A 19608-nucleotide genomic window follows, 5' to 3' on the forward strand; every position below is an offset into this window, starting at 1 on the left:
ATCATGAGACATTCCTTGCACTTGGTGAATACATCTCTGAGCACCGCTGCACCTCCTGGTCAATGGTCCACACCATAGCCCACACTCTCCCACGTTCCATCCAGTGGGCCATGGGAGGACATACAATGTCCAGTAACTGTCCCCACAGCACCACCCAGGACAACTCCAAGTCCCGAAAACGCCCCCACATCTCATCTCCTCCTCCCATTCCCCACACCCAGCAGCCACCATGGCCACTTTCTCCACACCAACGCCACATTGTCTTCGATTACTAACCATAATAGTTCATGAATAGAATATCAGTAACTCCACTCTAATCCATACTCTATTCCTCCATCCTGTGGACCTTGGATTGGTGTTTTATTTATTTATCCACACACACACACCCCATTGTCTGCTCTCTGTGTCCATTCGCTGTGTGTTCTTCTGTGTCCACTTGTATTCTTGTCAGTAGCACAGGAATCTGTGTTTCTTTTTATTGTTTCATCTTGCTGCGTCAGCTATCTGTGTGTGCAGCACCATTCTTGGGCAGGCTGCACTTTCTTTGGCTCTGGGCAGCTCTCCTTACAGGTGCACTCGTGCACATGGGGCTCCCCTATGCGGGGGACACCCCTGCGTGGCTCAGCACTCCTTGTGCGCATCAGCACTGCACATGGGCCAGCTCCACACGGGCCAAGGAGGCCCGGGGTTTGAACCACGGACCTCCCATGTGGTAGGCAGATGCCGTATCCGTTGAGCCACGTCCACTTCCCTACCTTCTTGTTTTGTAGTTGAAATTTGTACGAGGTCGTTGTAGGTAAGATGCAGCCCCCTTCAACCCCCCCCCGTGCCAACATCTCGCAAAAGGGGGTTCCGATGTCACAGCCCAGCCCCGACAACGATACCCCGCCTCCCTGGTCCAGGGCCCCCTTGGCGTGCACTCGGTTGTGGGTGCGTGTCTAATGCTGCGCAGTTTTACCACGCATGCAGCTCATGCACCCGCGCCCACGTCCAGCTGCGAGACCCCCCCGAGGCTCACAGCACTGCCCGTCACAGCCACAACCCTCTGCCCCCCACCCTGTATTTCCAGTTTTGTGCTTGCAAAGCCCATAGGGTCAGGCCCCCAGGACGCGCACGTGGGGTGGCTCTCCCGCCGGCTCAGTGCCAGCTGGCCGCCGTGTGTGGACACTGCGTTCCGTCCAGCGTGGGCCCGAGGTGTGGACGGGCTGCGGTCGTCTAAGCAGTCACCGCCCGGAGGGCACATGGCTGTTTCCCGTTCCAGGCTAAGGGCAGGCTGCCGTGGGCATCGCGCCCGGCCGTGGTGTGGACGTGGCTTTCCGTTTCTCCGGGACAGACGCCCCAGAGGGCAGCTGCCGGGTCACGGGGCCGGTGCGTGCTTCCGTTTTCTAGAAGTGCCAACCCTCTCCCTGGTGGCCGTGCCCGCGGCCTCCCCCAGCGTGGGAGGGAGGGTCTCCGTGTCCTGGCCGCTGCTTTTGGGTCCCTGCGTGGATGGGTGCCCCTGGTGGCTGACCCCGCCTCACGCCTGTTGCCCCCTGGGCTGCTGACACTCACCGCTGGGTTCTGGGAGGGGGCCCCCGGCACCAGGCCAGAACCCCGGAGCCGGGCTTGTGGGGAGGCCGCGGGACTGGCGGCAGAGGCCGCTACAGGACGAGCCCGCTGTGGCCCAAGGCGGTCAAGGGCGCCCCTAGGGCCTGAGCCCAGCGAGGCCGAAGGGGCGACGGGGAGAGTATCCCGGTCGAGGAGGGCGGTGCCAAGGCCACTTGGGGGCCGAGAGGGCCGGGGCAGCCCCCCAGGGGCTCTGTGGGCTGGTGGCACTGAGGCTTCGCTGCGGGGTCCGTGAGGGCCCAGGGACACAGGCGCAGGGGGTGCTTGTCACGTTTGCGATCGGGCGGCCGCCTGCGCCCCTGGGCAGGGCTCGTCCCAGGCAGCCTGGGGTCCCGTGGGGCCTTCCACAGCCTCCCCACCCAACGCCCGCCGTCCACCGTGGGCCAGGAGGCTGGTCCAGCGCCCTCTCCAGCCGCACAGGGAGAGCCCGAGGCACCTCCGGGCGTTTGTCCCGGGTTGCTCTGGGAAGACAGCCAGGGACGGCAGGCTCTCCGGGGTCCTGGCCCCCAGACCACAGCAGGGCCGCCCGTGCCAAGACCACCCAGCCTGGAAATCGGAAGACTGCACCCCCATGCCCTCGGGGACCCCTGCAGGGCCCACCCATGGCTGGCCCCACGCGCAGCGCCAGCCCTGCCCGGGCAGGGGGGTCGCAAAATGGCCGGAGTCCCCGAGCCAGCCCAGGTCCTCGTCCTGGGCCCCCTACACCACGCTCAGAGCAGCGGCAGAGCGTCCCGACGCGGCACCGCACGGCTGCCGCCCCGCCTGCCCGGGCGAAACGGGCTCTGCTGGTGCAGGCGGCGGCTCGGGACAGCCACGAGCCGCTCTGAGCAGAGCCTGCACACTACTCACAGTGTGCGTCAGGTGCACCTGCGTGTGTGCATCTATGCACGTGTGCACCTGTGTGTGCAGGTGTGCACCTGTGTGCATCCGTGTGTGTGCATCTGTGTGTGCACATATAATTATGTGTGCACCTGTGCACGCATGCATCCATGTTATGTATTGTGCATACGTGCATTTACATGTGATTCTGTGTGCATATCTGCCTTGCACACATGTACATCAGCACGTGCATATCTGTGCATGGATGCCCCTGTGTGTGCAGGTGTGCACCTGGGTGTATCCATGTGTGCACACGTATGCATCTAGGTGTGCAGGTGTGCACACGTACATCAAGTATGCAAGTGTGCACCTATGTGTGTGCATGTGTGTATGCGCATGCACATGTGGGTCTATGTGCACATCTGTGTCTGCACACATGCACATCAGCATGTGCATATCTGTGCGTGGATGCCTCTGTGTGTGCAGGTGTGCACCTGTCTGCATCCATCTGTGTGTACGCGTGTGTGCATCTGTGCACATGTGCGGGCGTGCACGCCATGTGTGCAGCAGTGTGCACCTGTGCCTGTGTGCCTCCATGGCGTAGCCATGTGTGCGCCTGCATATGTGTCCTCGCTCACCTGCTCTGTGCGCAATGCCAGCCAAGGCCCGTGCATCCAGCCCCTGCTCTTCGCTGCTGTCCTCTCCCTCCGGGCAGGCCCTGCCACTTCCTGTCCGGGTGAAGCCAGCAGGGCTGTTTCTGCAGCTCTGGAGCCCTGCCCGTGCAGGGGCTGCGCCTGGGGCCCCCACTCTGCGGGGCCCGCCCGATGGGGCACCTGCCCACTGACAACCGAGAGCAGCCCGCGGTGCTGCTGGGGCATCACCCGGCCACTGCCCAAGAGGCACTGTAGGGACTCCAGGACCGGTGCCCACGTGGGGTGTTGCTCTCCCGTGGCCAGTGCTCAGAGCGTGGATGGAACGAGAAGGGGCACGACTGGCAGGAAGTGACGCACGACCCAGAACCTGGGCCGGGCCAGGGGCAGAGCTGGCCTGAGCTGGAGCCGCCTGACCAGGGCAGCGGGTTAGCCACTGCGCCAGGTGGCCGCTGACCACCACATGCCTGGGGCCGCCCCTGCTGCCAGCGGGGCCTGAGCGGGGGGCCCGTGTGGGGGCCTGAGCTGCTGTCGCAGGGAAGCAAACCTCGCTGCCCTGGCACTGCCGCGAGCCACCTTCCAGCCACTCGGCTTTGCGCTCAGATGCTGGCGTCTTTACCCACCTGCTCCAGGCTCCCCGGGATGCAGCCGTGTGCATCCGTGTACACGTGTGTGCACATGTGCATCTGTGGTCGTGGAGCTGTTTCTCGGTTGTCGCACAGCGCCGTACACTCGTCCAGCCTGGGCTGTGGGGAGCATGGGCTCTGGGACAGACAGGCCCTTAGCCGGGCGTCAGGCAGCCTCCTGGGGGGCCTTCCAGAGAGGAGGTGCAGCCAGGCCAAGGTGTAGAGCAGGGGCAGGCGGGTGCGGCTGGAGGGGGCACGGGGGCCGGGGTGCACGGAGCCCCAGGAGGCCTCCAACGCCGCCCGCAGTGGCTCCGCCGTCTTGGAAACTGTGGCTCTCCTGTGCCTGCACGGTGGCCCTGCCGCTCAGGGACCGAGTTCTCGGGGGACACTGGGGCTGGGCAGGGTGACCACAGCATGGGGCAGCCGGCCCTGGGGCTCCCCGGGCGGCACCCCTGGAGGGGTGGGCGCTCAGGGCTGCCCCCTGTCCCTGCTGCAGGTGACGAAGGCGTCGGACGGCAGCCTCCTGGGGGACCCCGGGCACACGCCGCTCAGCAAGAAGGAGGGCGCCAAGTGGCAGCGGCCGCGGCTCACCCGCCAGGCCCTGCTGCGCTGCTGCCTCGTCAAGTGGATCCTGTCCAGCGCCGCCCCCCAGGGCTCAGGTAGGGCCGGGGGTGTCGGCACCGCCCCCCCGCGCATGTGCACTCGCACACACGTGCACTCGCACACACGTGCGCTCACACACATATGTGCACACGAACAGGAACACCCTCCCACATGCACATGTGTGCGCTCACACGTGTGCACTCACACATGCACACATACATGCACACTCCCACACTTGCACTCCTACACATGGACTCACACACTCACACATGCACACTCACATATGCACGCTGCCGCGTGCACACACATGCACACACGTGCACTCCCACACGCACACCCCCACACATGCACTCACAAAGGCACACTCCCACATGTGCACACACACATGCACTCACACGCACGCACACACATGCTCACAAACACACTCCCACGCACTCCTACATGTGCGCTCACATGTGCAAGCTCACACATCACGTGCTCCTGTGCATGCCCCCTCCGTGCACACCTGCCCCACACACCGCGCACGCTCGGTCTCTCATGCACGAGGCCCATGACTTGGTCGGGGAACGGGCGCAGGCTGTGCGATCCTGGGGGCCCGGGCCTCTGGGGGTGGGGAACTGCGGCCCCTGCCCCTCCCCCGCGGCCGCCTGCCTTCCCCCCGTCTGCCCCGCTCCCGCCGCTCGCCCTCCACCGCCTGCTTCTCCGGGAGCCCCCTCGGCCTGGGCCCCGTGCCGCTCTGCCGCCCACACCCGGACGGGCCCCCCGCCCACCCACAGAGGCTCCTGCAGAAACGTTGGCACGCGTGGGGTGCCCGGAGCCCCGAGCGCCCGGGCCAAGGGGTCTGGGGAAGCCTGCAGACAGCGGCTCCGGGAGCCCCCCACAGGGCCACGCGCCCCAGCAGGGCTCTGAGGACAGCGTCTCCAAGTCCCGGCCCCCGGAGGGCCCGCGGGGGGCGTCCGCACGCCCCCACCCCCTGGCACACGCTGCACCGCGCGGGGCTCACAGCCCCTCTGGCCTCACGCATCCGGAAGCACCGTTACCCGAGGACGCCCCCGTCCATGTGTCCTGCCCCTCGACCTCGTTCCAGCTCCTGGGAGAAACGCCCGAGGAGCAGCGGCCGCGCAGGGCGGGCACGAGGGCGGCCACCCCCCGGGGCGCTTCGTGTTCCACCCGGGGCGACAGCCGTGCCGCCACGGGGTGGGCACAAGACGGGCGGGCGGGCGCGAGGGGCCGAGCGGAGAGGCCTCGGCTGGTTCCGGGTGGGCTCCCGGAGCGCGGCGGCGTTTCCGTGCCCACCTCCTGCGCCGGGGCTCAGGCCTGTCCGCCGCGACGCGTCTGAAGCCCAGGGCAGTGGGGGGTCAGCCGGAGTGGACTGGGCACCAGCCAGGCCCGGGGAGCAGCCCTGAACGACAGGCTCTCACCTAGCCGTGTGACGGAGGTGTGCGAGCTCGCGCCCCACTTTCCCGAGGAGGCCATCGAGGCTCTGAGATCAAATGACCGCCGGGTGACACGGCAGCTGGGGGTAGAGGTGCCGGCTCGGGGACAGGGCCTCGGGGGCCCCCACAGGGCAGACCCCTGCCTCTTCCCCGTCGGGACATGTCCTGTGCTGGCCCCTGAGGCACTAAGGACATGGATGCGCTGACCCGCCTGCGGGCGAGGCCGAGGGAACAGTCAGGGCTGTTCCGCACGCGGGTCCACGCCGGCCGGCCACCCGGGACGCCGCACCCTTGGCACCGGGGCCAGAGGGACGGGAACCACGGGCAGCGCCTTCTGCAGCGGTGGAGGGCCGCGCACGCCCTGGGGGCTCAGGGCGGGGTTGGTGCTCACTTTCCCCCGGGCACCCCAGGACTCAAGGCCACCTGCATCCCCCGTCGCCAGCCACCAGCCAAATGTCCAAAGAACAAGAGCTTTGCCGAAGAAAGCCCCGCTCGAAACCCGAGAGGCCCCTGGAACGCTGAGGGCCTGCCCGGCTCTGCTTAGACTCATGCTGTGCCATCGAGCGCGGAGGCCGTGAGGTGAGGGGCATGGCCGCTGGACTCTAGCAGCCTCTGCCACCTGCTACCCCCACTGGCGGTGTGCAAGATGCAGCTGCTTGCTTTTGGCTTTGGAGGAGATATTCTGACTTGTCTGCACTTGCATCTAACAGGAAACCCAAATGGCAGTGGCGTAATCCAGAGAGAGCTGTCTTGTCTCTGAAACGTGGGCTAGGCAGTGGCGGGAACTAGTTTGGAAGCTTGGGGGTGCCAGAGTCAAGCTCTTTGACTTTTTGGCCCTTTTCCTCATGGTGGCAAGGTGGTTGCTTTGGTTCCAGCCATTGTGGCCTTGTTACAAGCAGGAGGGAGGAGAAATCAAGTAGAAGGAAGAAATGGCGGTGCTGTATCAGGAAAGCAACGCTTTCACAGAGATCCCCGGAATGCGTATGCTCACGTTGGCCGGGTCCGGGCCCCTCTGACTGCGAGGAAGTCTAGGAAATGGTGCTGTTGTTGGTTGGTTTTACCTGAGCCCATTTCCCCCCCCACTGAGCCCTGAATTCTGCAGATAAAAAGCCAGAGGAGCGTGGGCACTGGGCTGGCACGGAGCCCGCACACCTTGCGGGCCTGGGCTGGACGTGCTGGCCCCCGGGACACTCAGTCCTCCACCGGCCGGGGCGGGAGGCCAGCGGGCCTGCTCCGGCACGCACGTGGCTCTCCTTGGCGCCCACCCACCTTCCCGCTCTCCACTCTGGAGGGGACCAGCAGGGCTGGGGCTCGGGGGGGCTGGGAGCAGGGGTCAGAGGTCGAGGCAGTCCCAGGCAGGGTCCCCCTTCCCCTGGCTCGGCCCAGGCCCCTGCCCGAGGATGGGGAGAGCAGAGCTGCTGCCCGTGGGGAGGAGCCCTGGGACCTGGGGGAGCCCCCGGCTGTGAGTTCACACCCTCGGCCAAAAAAAAATCGCGCCAGCAGCACCTCCCACTGCGCCGGAGCCGGGGAGCGCGCCCCCACCTGCGCCCCCGCCAGACAGGCGCCGGCTCCTCCTGCCTCCAGGCTCGGGGGCTGCGGGGTCACGGCGGCCGAGGAGCCGGGGCTGGCGCAGGAGGCAGAGCCCGGGCAGGGGGGCTGGCACGGCGTGGGCCGGCCCTGGCGGAGGGGCGGGCGGAGCGCCGAGGGCCAAGCCCGGGGGGCCCAGGGGCCACGGGAGGGGGTCGAGGGGGCGGCGCGGGCAGCGGGGATGGCGGGGCGCGGCGGGGCCTCGGGCCTGGCGCGGGGGCCTGCACGGCGCCTGCGGGAGTGCCAGCACGGCTGCAAGGAGCACCTGGGCGACATCATCAGCGTCTTCTTCCGCTTCATCTCGGGGAACCTGGCGCGAGGTGAGCGCCGCGTGGCCAGGCGGGGGCTGCAGCTCGGGCCGGGGTGCCCTGGAGCGGGGTGGAGGGACCCCCCACCTCGGGGCGCTTTGCCCCTACTGCGGGCCGAGGGCCAGCCAGGGCTCGCCGCCCCACGGGCCTGGGGAGGGCGAGGTGTGGGGCGGGCCCAGCCTGGGTGGGAGGGCCTCTGCCCTCTGCCCTCTGCCCTCCCTCACTGGAGACACCTCCACCCCTCCACTGAAGGCAGGTGGCCGTGTTGGGATGGGGGTCCGAGGGCGAGAACGCGGTGGCCTGGAGAGAGCACCGGAGAAAGCACGGCCAGAAAAACAAGTTCCTCCAACAGGGGCCCCGGGAGCCTGTGCTTTCAGGAGCTGGGGATGGGTGGCCCCCACCCACAGTGCCCCCGCTTGGAAACCAGGGGCGGCACCCGAAGGCACTGCCAGCCCTGGGCCCTGGGCGCTCAGCCCCAGACCCCAGTGAGGGGGTGCGGGGCGGGCCGGCTGCTAAAGGCACAAATGGCCACGCGAGCGGGGGGGCGGGGGGGTCGGGGGAGAGGCCGGTGCCGCCTTCGGGGGCCTCCCTGGCCTTCGCCCGCAGTGACCGCAGCTGGTCTGCCTCCCCCAGCTGATCGGAGCCCCTCGTGCAGACCCCGCGCGTGCCAGGCCAGCTCGGCTCAGGAGCCCGGGGGGTGGGATGGGGGCAGTGTCATGGGCGCCGCGCTGGAGGTGGCCTCCCGCCAGCCCTCTCTGCAGGGGCGCCGGGGGCTCCACGGAAAGGCACCCCTCGGCCTTGAAGGCTGCACCCCCGAATGCCAGGGCGCACCTGTCCAGGTCCCCGCAGGTTTCTCAGAATGCCTCGCTTGGACAGAGGGTACCTGAAGCCGCGGGGTGGAGGCGGGAGGGAAGCACCCTGTCCCTGCCTCTGGGGGGAGGGGGGAGTCACAGAACCTGTTCCTGTCCCTCGCGGGGACCTGCGGGGCCAGTTTCTCCTCTCTGGGGCTGCGCCTGGCCTTGGGGACATCCAAGGTCTCCAGACTTATCTCCACGAGGCTCAGAGTCTACGGCAAGGGACGTCCGTGGGCCTGGGTCTCTGCACGCGCCGAGCAGGCGGGGCACAGCCGAGCCGCGTGGGGGAATGTGGGAAGGCACAGGGGGCTGCAGAGGGCAGGGGCCCCTGGGAACGAAGTGAGCCACCCCCCAGCTCTGCAGGGTGTAACTCCCAGAAGGTTAAAAATATAATTCCCATGCAAATGGAGAGTGACTAAGTGCCAAGGTTTTCTTTAACTCATTCACGAGGGAACGGCAGGGCGACAGGGCTGGCGCCGGAGAACGCAGAGCGGGTGTCTCGAGGGTGCGTCGCGGGCTCTCCCGCTGAGCTAGGTGGGCCACCAGGAGGGACGTGGCCTGTGGGTCGGCCCCACCAGCTCGTCACCAGCTCCACCGACCGTGGGGCCCCCGTGCCCCGTCGACGCCACTCGCAGCTGTGCCCCCGGGGCTGTGCATGACCGTTCTGCTTTGTTCCCGTAATTTGTTGACACGCTCTTAGCGCCCTGTGGAGCTGATTGCTCCTAGCCGGGGTCGGGTCCCCTCACCTGTGAAGGGGCTTAGGGACCGTGAGGTCGTGAGGAGGTGGCTCTCCGCAGCCCTTCAGCCCCCTTCACCCAGCTGGCGTGGCGTCCAAGCAGGCGGGGGAAGTGGACAGGGGTTCCGGAAAGGTCTCGCCCGGCTCAGAGGAGGGCACGGGAGGGGGCCCCTGCCATGTGCTGAGTGTCACCTTGGGTTCAGGCGGCTCTGCCGGGTGACGTTGCGCACCTGGTGTCTCTGAGCCCGTTTCCTCACCCCTCGAACGGGCGCCCCAGAAGGGTCTTGTGGATTGACCAGTCAGCGCCTAGAGAGGGCCAGGTCGGGCCACCCCTCGTGGACGCGGGGCAGGGCTGGTGATGTAGGGGAGCAGCGGCTTCTGCCTTCCGGGGCCTCAGTTTCCTCGTCTGTGAAACGAGCGCTGGAGTGGGGCATTTTTGGAGTCTAGGATCAGCAATCCCCCTGCGGGCTCGTGTCTGGGAGCTCAGTGGGCCCCAAGGTGGACCTGCCCCAGAGCCACTGCCCAGCCCTGCCGCCCCCCAGCTGCTGCTCGGGGTCAGGGGGCGCGTGCGCTCCACTCCTGACCTCCGCGGCCGTGGCGGGGATGCTGCGGCTCCCAGGCAGGGACGAACGGCTGCTCCCCCTCCACGGCTGGCCTCCGAAGGGCCAGGTGGGGGGGCGGGAGGGGGCGCTGACTGCCCGGGGCCAGGGGCCTCTGGAAAGCTGTGTGCAGCCACCTGCCCTCGCCCCTGGTGCCCCTGCCCAGCACGGGGGTGGGGGGCTGTCCCGCCGCTGTGGGGCCCAGGCCCGCCTTCTGGGGTGGAGGGGCACTTGGGGCAGTGGGGCGGGACCTGGACCGGCTTCCAGACGCCCCGGCGGACGGGTGCTGCGCGGGGAGAGGCAGGACCACGGGCGCCGGCTGGGCCCAGGCCCTGACCTGCCCCCTCCCCCGCCTGCCCCCCGGCCTTCGCCCACACGGGGCAGCAGAGGCCATTTCCGTCCCCCACGCCTGCCTTCCCGCACGCCTTGCTCCCTCCCCGGCCCACGGCTTTGGGCCAAGTGCTCTGGCCACCTGCCCAGGTGCACCTGGCCCCAGCGCCCTGCGCCTCCCCTCTGCTGCCCAGGCCAGGAGGGGCAGGCAGTGGCCCTTTCCCGGGTGCCCCCAGGGGCCTCGGGAAGTTGAGCAGCGAGGCCTTCTCGCCGTCCTCCTGGTTCCTAGACCCCAGCAGGCCCCACCGCCACACAGGCCGCGCCTCCAGCTGCCCTGCGCAGACGGGGCAGGGGTGCTGCCCCCCGGGTTGAATGAGGAAATCAGACCAGCTGCCGATTTGTCTCAGATGCCACACAGGCCCCTTCGGTGGTGAGAGTGCTGCAGGTGGGCAGTAGCAGCCTTTTCCGTTTGTTGGCAAAATAAAAGATGGCACTAGTGTGGCCACTTCCAGATTCCAAGGTCCTGTTGGAGAGTGTGTGAAAGCCTGGGGGCCCTGGGGCTGTCCCCCGCTGGCCGAGGCTGTGCCAGGGAGGGGTGGCCTGGTCCCTGGCCGGGCGGCGGGCAGGAAATAGAGAGCACGAGGCCAGCGCCTGTCTCCCTCCAGAGCCTGCAGGCCACGCTGGCAGGCCACACTGGGGGCCACATGCGGGGCCACATCGTTGTCCACACTCGGGGCCACACTCGGGGGCCACACTCAGGGTTCACACTCGGGGCCATGCTCAGGGGCCACACTCAAGGTTCACATGCGGGGGTCACACTCGGGGGCCACACTTGGGGTTCACATTCAGGGCCACACTTGGGGTCACACTCGGAGCCACACGTGGGGCCACGCTCGGGAGAGCTGTCCGTCCAGGTCAGGCAGCCCTTCCTGGCGGGTGTCCTGCGGGCCTGGAGCCAGAGCAGCAGAGCTGAGGCTGGTGGAGGCGGAAGGACAGTGCAGGGAGGCCATCGTCAGGGACGGTCCCACAGGTCTCCAGCGTCGGCAGAACCGCGGACCGTAGCCCTGCACAGCCTGCAAGCGTCACAACAGCAGAAAAGAGCTGCGAGCGGAGGTCGGCACCGCCCGTACGCGCGCACCTGGCACCTGCTGGGAGCGGGCAGTGTGTGCGGGGTGCCTTGGGCCAAGCCAGAGGCTTAAGGGGCCCAAGGCAGGGGAGGCAGCCAGTCAGTGGAGCAGACAGAGCGGCCCGGGGGAGCCCCGGGCGGGAAACATGGGCAGGTGGCTGGGGCGGCACTGCCCCGCCCCGCCCACCAGCCGGCCCCGCCCACCAGCCGCCGCTCCTCTCGCAGCCCCGCCCACAGCTCCTCTCCACCCCGCCCAACAACCTGCCCTGCCCCTCTCACAGCCCCGCCCCGCCCACCAGCCCAGCCTCCCGTTAGCCCCGCCCCACCCCGCCCACCAGCCCGGCCTCCCGTTAGCCCCGCCCCACCCCGCCCACCGGCCCAGGCCCTCCAATTAGTTCGCCTCACCCACCAACCCCGCTCAGCCCAGCCCATCAGCCCACCAGCCACGCCCCCATTAGCCCCGCCCCGCCAGCCAGCCCCGCCCCCGCCCGCTCAGCCCCGCCCTGCAGGAGCCCTGGCAGTTCGCTTTGCCTGTCGCAGCCTCATGGCCACGCTCGTAAGTGGTGGTGGCAAAGCACCGGAGGGTTGATGCTGCCTGATTGCCTCATTCCTTGTCCCATATTCATTCTCCGCTGCTGGGGGTGGCGGCGGCCTCCTTGCCCTCCCGGCTTCGTGCCTCACCCAGCCCCGAGCCAGGGTGAGCTTGGGAAACTTGAGCGGAGCACACCATGTCTCGGCTGAAAATCCTTCTGTGGTTTCCCACTGAGCTTTGAGCAATTTCCAAAGGCCCCACCAGGGCAGGCAGGGCCCTGCGGGGTCTGGCCTGCCACAGAGCCCCCTCGCCTGCATTTCAGCCGCTGGACATTAGCACGGCTCGGACCATGGCCCAGGGAGCCCTCTCCCCCTCCCCCGCCTGACCTCATGTTGACCGCCACTTCCCCAGGAGCTGGCCATCCCCTGCCCACAGCAGTAGGTGCCTCACCCAGTCACACCTAAGCTCACTCCCTCCCTTGGGTACGAAGGCAGACTCTGCCCGCCAGCCCAGGACTGTCCCTGGTTCTGCAGACGCCGAAGGCCTTGCTCGGCTGCCCATCTGTCTGTTCCAGGCCTGGGGACCCCTGGGGCCATCCAGACAGTGCCAGAGGCTTCCATGGTCAAGTCCATCACACTCAGCACGCCCACCTTGTCTTTGGCAGTCAAGTGCTGCCATGTGGTCCTGCCCCCTGGGATCCCATGCTCCCCCCATATCAGGGACCCCAGGGCAGTGGCTGGCAGGGGGCAGGTGGCCCCTGCCAGCTCCTCAAACATGAAAATGTGGGTGCGCACACATGCACACACAGGCCTCACACTCGTGTGGGCCGGGGGGCAGTGGGAGTGGTGTTCAGGTACAGCCCCAGGGTTTTCGTGGCTTCTGAGCCCCTCCTGCGGCCAGTGCGGGGTGAGACCCGTGGAGGAGGCGCCAGGTGAGCATGAGCTCCCGTGCCGGGCAATGCTGGTGCTTGCGCTGCTGCTCTCCACCCGTCCTCACGCTGCCCCTGCGGGGTGGGCGTTGCCAACGCAGCTACTGCTTAGGACGAGAATCTGAGGCCTCGAGAGGAAATGGTTTGCCCATCCATCTGCCTGTCCATCCAACCATCTGTCCACCCGTCTGTCAATCCATTAATCACTCGTCTGTCCACCCATCCTTCCATCCATCCATCCATCCACCCATCCATCCATCCATTCACCTACCCATCTACCCCTCCATCCATCTATCCATCCACTCATCCATCCATCCATCCATCCATCCCCCCACCCATCTGCCCATCCGTCTGTCCATCCCTCCATCCGCCCATCCATCCACATATCTGTTTGCCCATCCCTCTTCCATTCATTTTTTTTTAAGATTTATTTTTATTTTTCTCCCCCTCCCACCCCACCCCAGTTGTCTGTTCTCTGTGTGTATTTGCTGCGTATTCTTCTTTTTGTCCGCTTCTCTTGTTGTCAGTGGCACCAGGAATCTGTGTTTCTTCTTGTTGCGTCATCTTGCTGCGTCATCTCTCCGTGTGTGCGGCGCCATTCCTGGGCAGGCTGCACTTTCTTTGGCGCTGGGCGGCTCTCCTTACGGGGCGCACTCCTTGCGCGTGGGGCTCCCCTATGTGGGGGACACCCCTGCGTGGCAGGGCACTCTGCGCACATCAGCACTGCGCATGGGCCAGCTCCACACGGGTCAAGGAGGCCCGGGATTTGAACCGTGGACCTCCCGTGTGGTAGATGAACACCCTATCCACTGGGCCAAGTCCACTTCCCTGTCCACATTTATTAAGCACCCACTGAGCGTGGCACAGAGCAGGACTTGAAAGGGCAAGGACACAGGTGGAGGGGCCTGGCTGGGAGGGGAGGAGGGGCCAGGAAGCCGTGCCCTTTGCCCTCCCCCACCAGCAAGGCCCCGCCTGGGCCCCCCCTACACAGCTGCCCCAAACACACGTGCGTGGCTGGGCAGTTGGGTGTCAGGCCTGGCTGGGAATATTTGGGGAGCTCCTGCCGGCTGTACTGGACAGACCTGGGGCCCCCAGCCTCTGCACCCCCTGGGGAGAAGGGAGCAGCATAGCCCCTACCTCCATAGTTCTCTCAAAACCCCCTTCCCCCAAGCTTCCCCCAGCTGAGAGAATGGGCCACGTTGACGGCCGGGGGCTTGGGCGGGCCGCTGCCGCCCCCCAGCCCTGCGCCCCGTCTCAGACCTGCCGGTTCTCAGGATGCCAGCGACACGGGAGGGGGCTCGGCCCTCTGCTCCGCGCAGCTGCCCCCGGCGGAGGGCTCTGCCGCAGGGCTTCCGGGGGGCAGGGGGCGTGTGGGGGGCGCCGAGCTCTTCCCAGGGGAGCGTCAGGGAGCGCGTGGGGGCTGGAGGCCGCCGTGCGCGTCCGTGCTGTCTTGCCCGTGTTCACTGTACATGTCGTGTGTGACCGCCATGGGTGTCGCGACCCCTGGGTGGGGGGGAGAGGCGAGGAGCAGGGTGCTGAGGGATCGGGTCCCCCAGGATCTCGGGGCGGGCTGCTGGACAGCAGCAAGCAGGCTAGGGTGGCCCTGTCCACTCCGGCCTAGGCCAGCTCTCAGGCACGCGGGCTGCTGGCCGGGGGTCAGGTCCACCTCTCGGTGCCCCACAGAAGGGAGGGGGAGGGGGCAGGCGGCAGGTGGAGGGGGCGGTGGAAGGGTGGGTCTCAGTGCAGCCCCAGCTTTCCGGGAGTGAGGTCAGGGGGGCCACTGCCTCCCGGCCGCGGGCAGGTTGCTGCCTCTCTCTGAGCCTCAGTTTTCTCATCTGTAAAATGGAGACTTTTCTAGAAGTCTCTGGGCGGCTGCAGCACTGAGCCGGGGAGAGCCTGGAGACAGTCAGTGTCGGGGCCCCACACCCCCGCTCTCAGACTTCTGGGCCCCCACTGGGGCACCCCACTTCTGAGACGGCCGTCAGCCGGGCCCGGACCTTGCACCCGGGCCTCACGGGGACCCCGGGTGCGCAGGACACCACCGGCTGAACGCTGACCCCGGGCAGCGCCCTGGGCATACTCAGGGGTGCGGCGGGGCGCCCCCCACCCGTTTTACAGATGAGGAGCCCGAGGTCTGGGGAGACCCCTGCGCGCCTGGCTGCGGGGGGGTGGGGCGGGGGCGGGCCCGGGGGGCATCGACCCCGTGTTAAGTGCGCGGCTGGCGTCAGGCTCACCGCGAAGCCGAGTCGATACTCACGGCCATTAGGCGATGGATGGCCTTCGATCGCACGCCGCGGGCGGCCGTGGCTCCGCTTTCTGCAAACAGCCCCCCCACTCGCCCTGAATAATTCAGGGCCCCGGGGGCTCCGCGCGCAGCCCCGGAAACGCCAGCTCAGGGTCTTCGTGTTCTCCCCGCGTCCTGCCAGCTGGGCCCTCGCCCCTGTTCTACTCGAGACTCTGGCTTCCCCAGGAGGGGCTCCCCGGGGGCCTCGGGTCACCCCGGCCACGGCCCGCAGCACCCACTGCTGCTGCAGGGGAGGGGGGAGGGGAGGCTGCGGTAATTGAATCATGGTGGGGCGGGGCGGGGCGGGACAGGAGCTGGAAGTTCCAGCCACTGCTCTCCAGGGACCCCCTGAAGTGCTGGAGAGAGGGGAGGGGAGGGGCGGGGGAGCATCTTGTGGTGACGCGGAGGCCAAGCCTGAATGTGTCCCTGGACCGGCCTGGGGCCGAAGCCACCCCTGCCTCGGGCTGGGGGCCAGGGCGCCGCCTGCGGGCTCCTGCTCTGGATTCCCGGCCGGGGGCGCTGCCCTCTGCACGCCAGGCCCGGGGGGGTGGACACTGGGGACTGCAGCGTGGCCAGGGGCTGCTCAGAGCAGCCCCCCACCTTCCTCCGGGTGAAAGCAGGGGAGGGGCTCCTCCCTGAGCCAGGCCGGGTGCCAGGAGGGGCCGGGGAGGGCCTCACCCCACCAGCCCCTGCCCCGAGGCGTCCTCCCAGCCACGTGGGCCAGGCCCAGCTCAGGCCAGAGCAGGGGCGGCGGCCGCGGCGGCAGAGGGACCGAGCTCCCGTGGCCCCAGGTCCCCGTGAGGCCGCTGGGCTGGCGCTGGTCACAGGCAGCCCGGGACGGCTCAGCCTTCCGGGCCAAGGTCAGGCCAAGGGCATCCGATGTCCATTCAGGAGCTCCTCGGACCAGGCGCTGCACAGGGCCCGGGGACACAGCAGGGAACTGGGCAGATCAGGGTCCCTCCAGAGCCGGCAGCCTGGAGGGGAGACAGACCCCGAGCTTAGGAAGTTACACCAGAAGAGAACGTGGCTAGGAAAATTACGCAGGCGGGGCCAGGGTGGGCACCCGGGAAGGGCACGTGACACTGGAATATGAAGAGGACAGCAGGGGCTTGTCCAGCCATGGGGGGTGAGGCTGGTGGGGAGGTGCTGGGAGGGGGCGGGGAGTGGTGGAGGGGAGACCGGTGAGGGCTCAGGTGGGCAGGTGTCGAAGGCTGGGGCGGGCAGGAGGCGAGGGCTGGGGCGGGCAGGTGGAGAAGGGCTTGGGACGGGCAGGTAGTAGAGGCACGGGTTAGGCAGGTGGCAAGGGTTGGGGCAGGCAGGAGGTGAGGGCTGGGGCGGGCAGGAGGTGAGGGCTGGGGCGGGCAGGAGGTGAGGGCTGGGGCGGGCAGGAGGTGAGGGCTGGGGTGGGCAGGAGGTGAGGGCTGGGGTGGGCAGGAGATGAGGGCTGGGGTGGGCAGGAGGCGAGGGCTGGGGCGGGCAGGTGGAGAAAGACCTGGGCCCACCCTGGGGCGTCCTGGCGGCTCTGGCTGCCAGCGGCGGAGCTCGGTTTTAGCGGGCTAAGCTGCAGCCATTGTGTTGAGGCACTCTCCTTCTCCTCCTGGTTTCTAAGTGTTTTCATCTAGAAGGGGGCCTGGATTTTGTCAAATGCGTCCTCTGCATCACCAGATGATCGTGCGTTTTTTGTTGTTTTTCCTTCACTCTGTCGCTGTAGTGTGTGACACTAATTGGCTTCCCTATGTTGAACCGCCCTTGCGTAGCCGGGATAAATCCCACTTGATCGTGGTGTAGGATTCCCTGAATGTGCCGTTGGATTCGGTTTGCTAGTGTTCTGTGGGGGATTTTTGTATCTCTGTTCATAAGGGATATTGGTCTGTATTTTCTTTTCTCGTAGTATCTTTATCCTGCTTTGGTGTTAGGGTGACGCTGCCCTCAAGGAATGAGTTAAGGAGTGCTTGCTCCTCTTCAGCCTTTTGGGAAGAGTTTGAGCAGGGCCGGTGTTCAGTTCTTCTTGGAATGTTTAGTAAAATTCACCAGTGAAGCCATCTACCTGGTTCTGAGCTTTTCTTTGCTGGGAAGTTTTTGATGACTGATTCAATCTCTTTATTTGTTACTGGTCAGTTGAGAGGCTCTATTTCTTCTTGCGTCAATGAAGGTAGGTGTGTGTTTCTAGGACTCCGTCCATTTCGTCTGGCTGTCTAACCTCATGGTGTACAATTGTTCAGACTATCTTCATACAATCCTCCTTATTTCTGTGGGATCGGTAATGTTGTCCCCCTTCCACTTCTGATTTTAGTTAATTGCACTCTCTCTTTTTTTCCCTTTGTCAGTCTAGCTGAAAGATGTTGATTTTTTTAAAAAAAGATTTATCTTTATTTATCCCTGCCTCCCATTGCTTGTGCTCGCTGTCTGCTCTCTGTGTCCATTTGCCGTGTGTTTTTTCTGTCTACTTGTCTCCTTTTGTTGCATCATCTTGCTGCTCCAGCTCTCCACCGGCGTGGGCCAGCCAGCCTGCCTCCACCAGAAGACCCCGGGAATCGAACCCAGGACCTCCCATATAGTAGACGGGAGCCCAATCGCTTGAGCCACATCCACTTTCCCCAAGGATGTTGATTTTATTGATCTTTTCAAACAAACAACTTCTGATTTTTTTGGATTCTCTGTAATGTTTTTTATTCTCTATTTCATTTATCTCCATTCTAATCTGTGCTATTTTCTTCATTCTGCTCACTTTGGATTTAGTTTGCTCTTCTTTTTCTAGATCCTCCAGTTACGAGGTTAGGTCTCTGATTGGAGATCTTGTTTCTTTCTTAAGACGAGCATTGAGAGCTATAGCTTTCCCTCTGACCATTGCCTTGCTGTACCCCATAAGCTGTATGTTGTGTTTTCATTTTCATTCTCCTCAAGTTACCTCCTAATTTCCCTCGTGATTTCCTCTTTAACCCATCGGTTGCTTGAGTGCATACTTTAACTTCCACATATTTGTGAATTTTCCGGTTCTCTCTCTGTTATTGATTTCTAGCTTCATTCCATGGTGGCTGGAGAAGATACATTTTACTATTTCAATATTTTAAAAATTTATTGAGCCTGGTTTTGTGACCGGCATATGGTCTATCCTGGAGAATGCTCCGGTGCACTCGAGAAGAACGTGTATTCTGCTGCTTTGGGGTGAAGCGTTCTATAGATGTCTGTTGTATCTACTTGGTTTATAATATCGTTCAAGTCTTCTATCTCCTTATTGATCTTCTGTCTAGATGTTCCATCCATTATTGAAAATTGTGTATTCAAGTTTCCTACAATTAATGTGGAACTGTCTACTTCTCCCTTCAAATAGGTCAATATTTGCTTCATATATTTTGCGGCTCTGCTGTTAGGTGCATAGATAGTTACAATTGTTATGTGTTCTTGTTAAATTGGCCCGTTTATCAGTACATAAGGAACTTCTTTGTCTCTAGGAACAATATTTGTTTTTAGAAGTCTATTTTTTAAAAAAGAGAGAGAAGTCTATTTTATCTGATACTAGTATAGCTACCCCCAGATCTCTGTTTGGCTATTATTTGTGTGGATTTTTTTTTTCCTATCGTTTCACTTTCAGACCACTTGTGTCATTGAATTTTAGATGAGTTTCTGAAGATGGCAAATAGTCGAGTCATGCTGTTCATCCACTCTGCCCATCTCTGCCTGTTATTTTTCAGGAGGTACGAGGGACTGAACCCACTCAACCTCTGAGCTACACCCGCTCCCCGGAGTTTCCGTCCATTGACACTCAGGGCAACTGCTGATCACGCAGGACCGTCTTCTGCTACTTTGCTTTTTGGTCTTTGTCTTTATATCTTCTTTGTTCCTCAATTCTTCCACTTCCACATTTATTTGGTTTTTGTTTGTATTGTACTGTTTTGAGTCCCATCTCATTTCTTTCTGTCTATATTTTTCACTTTCCTTGTGGTTACCATGGAGCTTAAATTTAACATCCTAAATCTGCAATACTCATGCTTGATTTGATACCAGCTTAACTTCAATAGCATACACATTCACTGTTCCTTTACCCCTCCCTCTGCCTACTTTTATTTGTATTTGTTACAAACTTATATCATTATATATCGTTATTCCAAATCCATAGGCTTATTATGACTTTTATTGCATTTGCATTTTTCAGACTTTAAGCGTACAAAGTGGAGTTCTAAACCAAAAATACAGTATAATAATCCTGGCGTTGATAATTACGCGCATGGTCTTTATACCACTTTGACTCGCCGTTCAGTGTCCTCTCCTTCAGTCTGAAGCCCCCTGAGCACTGCGCGCAGGGCCGGGCTGGTGGTGATGCGCTCCCTCTGCTTTTGGTCATCCAGGAATGTCTTATTCTCACCCTCACTTTCGAAAGACAGTCTTGCTTTGTATAGAATTTTTGTTTGGGAATTGTGTTCATTCAGCACTTTAAATATTTCATCCCACTGCCTTCTTTTCTCCACAGTTTCCAAGGAGAAATCAGCACTTAATCTTACTGAGGTTCCCTTGTACATCAAATGTTGCTTTTCCCTTGGAGCTTTTAGAATGCTCTCCCTGTCCTGGACGTTTGACAGTTTGACTA

General features: G+C 63.7%; 1 protein-coding gene across 2 annotated transcripts in view; it reads left to right on the forward strand.

The window, feature by feature from the left end:
- KCNIP3 (potassium voltage-gated channel interacting protein 3) overlaps positions 1-19608 on the forward strand; it is a 67347-nt gene that overhangs the window by 5817 nt on the left and 41922 nt on the right. For both annotated transcript variants that reach the window (XM_058278097.2, XM_058278096.2), the window contains exon 2: positions 4197-4359. In XM_058278097.2, coding sequence (XP_058134080.1) covers positions 4197-4359 — 163 coding nt within the window. The remainder of the gene's footprint in view (positions 1-4196; positions 4360-19608) is intronic.

Source organism: Dasypus novemcinctus, chromosome 17 (genome assembly GCF_030445035.2).
Source record: "Dasypus novemcinctus isolate mDasNov1 chromosome 17, mDasNov1.1.hap2, whole genome shotgun sequence".
NCBI lineage: Eukaryota > Metazoa > Chordata > Mammalia > Cingulata > Dasypodidae > Dasypus > Dasypus novemcinctus.